The following is a 6,771-nucleotide window of genomic DNA, read 5'->3' as shown; positions in this document are numbered from 1 at the left end:
GATATATTTTGTATATATACTTTGTTTTGTCTTTAACATTAACATGAAATCAGAAACAATCGCTGAGTTGTGTTTGAGGTACACTGGACCATACTGGTATAATTTATTTATGTTGTCTACATTACCCATGGTCACTGGCACACTGCACGTTGGTTTAATTAAAATCTACAAGTGGTGACCTCACCCCAAAGATTCCCTGTTTACGAGCCAGCGAGTTCCCAGTCCAGGTCCAGAAGAAGATGTGGGACTTTCCACAGGTGACGATGGTGTTGGGGTCAATGGGGTGGAACTCCACAGCCAGGACCACTTCGTTTGTGGTCTGGAAGAATGACACCAGTTACAGACCAGTCAGAAACAGAACCGATGAGAACCAGCAGTTTCTCCTTGTTTCATTTGCCATTATACAGTTTAACAACACAACGACAAAGAATGTGCTGACAATCAAAATAAAATGCGAACAAAATAGTAAGAAAAGCACAAGCTCACCTTGATCTCAGCGATTTTGGACTTCTTCTGCCAATCCCAGACTGTCAACATGTGATCATTACAGTCATCGATCACACTCAGGTGCTGACCAGAGTCCTGAGAGACCGACAGGTGGGCAGAATTACAGACACAGTCAGAAACACTTTATTGATCCACAGACAGGGGATACGGTGCGTTCGATAAATAATTTCCCATCATGCTTTCATTAGTCAATATTCTTTGGACTACAGTTCCCATGTTGCAGCTGCATGATACTCACAGCTTTGGAGAAAGCCAGAGAGCCGACGCCTCGTTCGAATGTTCCCAAACCGACAATCTGCAGAGTCGACAAACTGACGCTGTCCCAGACACGAACATGAGGCTGCAGCGCCTGAAGACGATCGACAGAATCAGTATTACTACAGATAGTGTTGTTGTTTATACAGTATATTATGCATTACTGCCACCTCAATCTACAGGTGTGGTGTTTAGGTATACATCATTCTCTTCATGGGCAAACACTTTTAATACTCTTGGAAGTCCTAGTTGATAGGTTTTTCTGCCTGACACATTATTTAGATTCAGTTTAGTCAGAAAACTTCACTCCAGACAGAGATGGTTGTTCTCACCCGTCCGTCTTTGTCCACTCCTGCAATCTGTCCTGTAGCGATCCGGATCTTATCAGGATGGATGGCCAGACTGACAGACACAGAAGAGACAACTTAGCTGACCCGTCACCACAGGCCGATGATGATGGCAGGAGCAGCAGGTGATTAATCGTGTTTTCTCACCACTTCACACAGTCGGTGTGTCCGAGGTAATGTCTCTGAGTCCGCTCCTCGTAGTTAAACAAAACCACAACGGACGCCACAAAGTAAACAATCTCTCCAGTTGGAAGGAGGTAGACGTTTGCTCTGCATTCTCTGCCCCGGTAACCGTACCTGCACCAAGTCAAGGAAACACCTGGACAAAAGCTAGAAAGCTACTGAACGTTTACTCAAAAGCTACCAAGATCTCCTGAAGGGCTACCGAGACTCACTGAAGGTGTATCTAAGGGCTACCGAGATCCACTCTAGCACTGTGATGGACAGGTACCGTGTGCTCTTTGTAGCCACGTACATGTCTGCAAGGGCACGTGATGTAAACTTCATCATCCACCTGAATCCATGAGGTCCACAGGCCGGTAAAAATGTGTGACCAGAAAACAGGTGGTGCTTCAAACAAACGTTTGGTATGAGGAGACTCTCAGCCATCCACAACTTTATAACTCATCATCAGTAGAGTTGTGACTGAAGGAGCTGCTGCAGGGCTTTGGATATGCTTTGATGTGTTCATGCTCTCCATGAACAGAGCCCAAAGTAGGAAGTCCTTTCTTCAGGAATTCTGTGTTGTGGTCACATTGTGCTCGACACACCTCAGAAATAATCAGAATACAATGTGCAAGCAGCTGATGTGTGTTTTGGTGTGTTCGACATGTGTAGCAGACCGGCTCTATCGTAACACGAACTGAGGCATGAATTGGCTGCAAGAGGACCTACATCAACCAGTCTGAAGGGCCTGGGATCTAGAGTCTGTCAGCAGATCACACTTCAGCTGCTGGACACTGAAGGTACTGGTCTGGCCCAAATAGTTTTGTAAATATGGTTTTCTTCAGGCTGCAAGGTGGCTCAGTGGTTAGCACCGTGGCCTCACAGCTAGAAGGTCTCCGGTTGGCGTCCCGGTGAGGACACCCGGGATCTTCCTGCGTGGAGTCTCCATGTTCTCCCCGTGCAGCGTGGGTTCTCTCCGGGTTCTCCGGCTTCCTCCCACAGTCCAGAAACATGCTGAGGTTAATTGGTGATTGTAAATTGTCCGTAGGTGTGAATGTGAGTGTGCTTGGTTGTCTGTCTCTAAGTGTAGCCCTGTGATAGACTGGTTACCTGTCCAGGTGAACCTGCCTTCACCCTGAGTCAGCTGGGATAGGCTCCGCCCCCCATAGTGAGGATGAAGGTGTAGAGATGATGGATGGTTGGTTTTCGTCTCCATTGCGGATTTTAAACTCTACCCTTAAACTCGTATTATGACCTTTTACCCAGAGTCTGTAATTATGCCACATACTGAAGAAAGCATCTACACTGTACTTCTTCCTTTTCCTATAAATTTAAGTTCTTTTCCATTTGTACAGTTTTTTTCATTTGAAACGTGTCATGAATTATAAATGCAGTTTATAATTATGACTAGGGCCAAGTGAAGGATACACCCATTCTAGCTTGAGTCTTTCTGAAGGCAGCTCTGTCCGAACGTCCTCGTAGTTGTCCACGTCTGAAGGGATGAACATTGTGATTGGTCGCCCACGCATGAACATCTTAATATGACTCCCCTCTGAAACAGCAGGCAGACGCAGGTTTCACCAAGCAGCTCACTTCGTCTTTGGTTCAAATCTCTGTGGAGCTTCTTGGTGGCAGTTTAGTAAAAATATACAAATACTGGATTGGATATGGTTGCTCGGATCAGAACATCCTGACTTATCTGACGTTTTTGGCTTTTCACCAAGAAAAGCTAAAGTCCATCTCAGGTTATCTCTTACAGGTGAACTATGGTGATTTCATGCAATCAGATTACAGACGGCTGACAGAACAGGCAACATTTAGGACTCTTTCAAACTGTCTGCTGATCTTCCAAAACATCCTGATATCTCAAAAGTCCTGATGATTAAAATAAAAACATCACAGACAAAAAGAAGCTAAAAACACTCGTCACACAGGTAAGGAACAGATGAGAGACAGGTGACATTAAAATCTGTTTCAAACTGTCTGGCAATTCAAAAAAAAAAAGAATAGAGACCAAAAGTAGCAGACAATAGACTGTGATACAGGTGGGAGACAGCTGAGAGACGGGCGAGCGACAGGTAAGGAGACATGGATGCTGTGAAGGTGGAGCACACAGACACACCTCCATTAGGGTCAAACACACCACCTCAGGTATCTCAACGACTTGTCAATCAACGTTAGACTGCCTCAGCGGCCAATCATGGTTTTACACTCAGGTGTGGGCAGGACACCCATTTGCAGGTAAACAGAATGTCTGGTTCTGCTGTTTGACCTTATATGGAGGTAACTTATGCCAGGGGGCGGAGCCACAGACAGGTGTGACTTCACCTGAACAATCTGAAGGAGACACAGCAGGTGGGCGAGCGAGGCTTTTGATGTAAAGCAGAAAGAGAGCGAGAGATGTGATTGGTTCAGACAAGAAACAGGAAGCACTCATTTAGTAGCTGTTAGCATGTTAGCCTGAAGCTGACTGTGACCACTCATCACAACTTACCAGCTTGGCTGTTTTTCTCTCGGGTCGACATTTTTGCTGGTTTGAGACAAAGACATCATCACTCAACAACAACACAAACAAAAACAACTCAAACAATAACAAAAACAACTTCTACAACAACAACAACAACAACAACAACAACAACAACAACAACAACAACAACAACAACAACAACAACAACAACAACAGGGCCTCTGAGACATAAATCAAGTCCAGGAACCAATAAACAAGTTGTAATGTGTCATAGGTGGTGCTGCTGGAGACTCTGCTTCCTATTGGCCGTTGCACATGATGATGATGATGATGATGATGATGAACAAGATGAGGACTACAGTACAGTTATGATGAAGATGATGTGTTTACCTTGGTTCACCACCGGGTCTTTGTGTCTGAAAGAACGGAAAAGCAAACATCTTGTTGGTACTGAGTACACATACGGAGTACACTCGGTATACAGTACGTATTGTGTACTGAGTGTGTACAGTACTACAGTGTACTTGTGTGTACTTGTACCTCTCTGCATTCTTCACCACTTTGGCCAGCAGTTTGGAGGTGGATGCAGCTTTCACCAGTTTGTTGCGGTTTTCGTCTGAACTCTCCCAGGTGCTGCTCTGAGAACGTTCCATACCTGAGGACCGCTTCACACTGGGACCCCTGAAACAGACACACAAGCAGATACACACAAACACAGACACACACAAACACAGATACACAATCAGTACGGGAAACACGTATATGTGGAAACACAGTGTATTTGTGTTGCTGCTGCGTTGTGAGTCTCTGAGCTTCATCTCGACTCGTCTCTGAACCTGTTCCATGTCATGAATCTTTGTGGGACTTTGAAGCTTCATGAACATGCGTGTTTTGCTGCAACACGTCTGTGCTTCGTTTGTGAGCGTGACATCAAACGGTCACTGAAGGATTTGACCTCATGTACGCTGGTCTGCTTCCTGTGGCCGACAGGTGTTCCTGCACTGATTTAAACCTGCTAAAATAAAAACTCAGTGAACTTTTATTTTGTATTCTTATTTTTTTTACCCTGAACCATCTGAAGCTCAGAGCCTAAAGATTCCAACCCTGGAGCGGTTCACATGAGCCGGACCCGTAGATTTGATGTAGCTGTGAAGCACAGACTCAGCTGACAGGAGATCAGCATTTTCTTTACTTTTTTCTTTGTTCTGCACAAGATTGTTATTAACTAACATGTTTGGTGGTGTAACAGCAACGCATTAAAAATAATCCTGTTGCACGTTTATTAGTGTCTCTGTTCCTGTAAAATAAAGTAATTTTGAAAGGTTCACTGTGTGTTTAGCTCAGACGGATTCAATCTGTCATTCAGTTCAGTGAGATTCTGCAGATTCAACTCAGAGATTTCTTTCTCCACAAACTCAGCAGCACAAAGTGGAACACACGACCCACAAACAGGTTAGTGAGCTGGGACACGCCAGAAACTCAAGGCCAAGGCTGCACGAGGCCTGCTGGAGGAGCAGGAGGAGGAACGCAGAGGAGTTAGAGAGGAGTTAGCGAGGAGGTTCTCAGGTAAAGCTGGGAGGAGAATCTGTTAGTAGTGCTGATAAAACAGAAGCAGAGCAAAGAGGAGTCTCCTGGACCTCCTGCTGTGTGAAACAGGAGGAGGCGGTCTGGCTGGACAGGATGTTGGTCACCGTACAAACTCATATTCTGGCAGATTCATTCCTTTGTAATTTCATTCTGTACTCCAGCAGATGAACTCTTTACTAGTTTCCACCTGGTTGGCTTTCAGACCTGCTAACTGGAGGTGAAACTAATCGCTCTGCTCTCTGAACAACATCATGTTGGTTTGGGTTCCTCTGATACAGTCTTTGTAAATCTTGTGGAAAATAGCAGGAGATACGTTTTTAAAACAGTGAGATGATGCCGAAGACTTGAATCCTGGCCAGAGGGTGGAGCTACTCACAGGTCAGTTCATATCAACAGAACCCTGACGGAGCGGTTCTTCACAACGCCTCTATCGTACATTTATTGGGTAATTTAAATATAAAATATAAAAATACACTCAATGGCAATTCAGAAACATCATTTCCTCAGTCTCAGCATTGACTTGCTGCCTTTGATCTATTCTCAGTTCAGTATGATCACATCCATCCATGATCTGTACACCGTCAGTCCTCACGGGGCTCCCAGAGATGTGGGTAGAAATCACTCAGTTCTCTTCTCACTGCTTCTCAAGTGTCTGTTATACTGCAACCAAACCGCCGTACAGGGTCTGGATAAAGACCAGACCAGACCAGACCAGACCAGACCAGACCAGACCAGACCAGACCCAACCCCAAACCCAACCCAACCTAACCAAGACAAACCTAACTTAACTTAAGATCAGGCACACTCAGCCAATCAGGACAACCTGTACCTGCATGGCTTAACCTAACTTAACCAAAGCAAAACAAACAGAACCAAACCAAACCAAACCTAACTTAACTGAAGAAAACCAAACCAAACTGAACAGAACCTAACCAACCCAAACCAAATTGAACAGAACCTAACCAAACCCAATCTAACCAAAGTAAAACAAACAGAATCTAACCAAACTAAATCTAACCAAACCAAACCAAACCAGACTAAACTGAAAGATCAGGTACGCTCAGCCAATCAGGACAACCTGTACCTGAGTGGCTCAGGTGACTCAGGTGTGGGCGGAGCAGAGGAGGACTGTGGGCCCTGGAAGGCGGGGTTAGTAGCAGCTGACAGAGGGATGTCAGAGCAGCAGCAGGAGGAAGTGAGGTCAGATGCAGCTGACAAATCACAAACTGGAACCTTTTTGAAGGAGTTTGGCCTTTACTGCCGTCGGAGGACGGTCTCTGCTGGGGGTTCTGGGGGGAGGGGCAGGGGGACGGGTTCTTTGGGTGAGGAGGTTCCTCGTGTTCCTGGATCTCCTCCATCTGAGAGCGCTGGCTGCTCACCTCCTTCTTCCTGTCTGCTCCACTGTGGACAAAACCAGGACTGTGAGACCACAAACAGCTGCTT

At 45.5% G+C, this 6,771-nt stretch overlaps 2 protein-coding genes across 2 annotated transcripts in view; one reads left to right on the top strand and one right to left on the bottom strand.

Moving 5' to 3' along the window:
- The window catches only part of sult6b1 (sulfotransferase family, cytosolic, 6b, member 1), a 23,473-nt gene extending 20,057 nt beyond the window's left edge, over positions 1-3,416 (top strand). Inside the window, exon 6 of the transcript XR_520654.1 lies at positions 3,406-3,416. The gene's annotated coding sequence lies outside the window, so the exon portion shown is untranslated. The remainder of the gene's footprint in view (positions 1-3,405) is intronic.
- Positions 1-6,771, bottom strand: part of eml4 (EMAP like 4) — an 18,859-nt gene that overhangs the window by 8,361 nt on the left and 3,727 nt on the right. The window contains exons 4-13 of the mRNA XM_008293848.1: positions 6,562-6,729; positions 4,282-4,422; positions 4,132-4,157; positions 3,769-3,804; positions 2,703-2,826; positions 1,257-1,406; positions 1,095-1,164; positions 746-856; positions 487-582; positions 185-319 (exon numbers count right to left, since the gene is read on the bottom strand). Of these exons, the coding sequence (XP_008292070.1) occupies positions 185-319; positions 487-582; positions 746-856; positions 1,095-1,164; positions 1,257-1,406; positions 2,703-2,826; positions 3,769-3,804; positions 4,132-4,157; positions 4,282-4,422; positions 6,562-6,729 (1,057 nt within the window). The remainder of the gene's footprint in view (positions 1-184; positions 320-486; positions 583-745; positions 857-1,094; positions 1,165-1,256; positions 1,407-2,702; positions 2,827-3,768; positions 3,805-4,131; positions 4,158-4,281; positions 4,423-6,561; positions 6,730-6,771) is intronic.

This window comes from Stegastes partitus, unplaced genomic scaffold (genome assembly GCF_000690725.1).
Source record: "Stegastes partitus isolate 25-593 unplaced genomic scaffold, Stegastes_partitus-1.0.2 Scaffold915, whole genome shotgun sequence".
Lineage (NCBI taxonomy): Eukaryota > Metazoa > Chordata > Actinopteri > Pomacentridae > Stegastes > Stegastes partitus.
The sequence above is the reverse complement of the archived record's forward strand: the minus strand, read 5'-3'. Positions and strand labels throughout refer to the sequence as shown.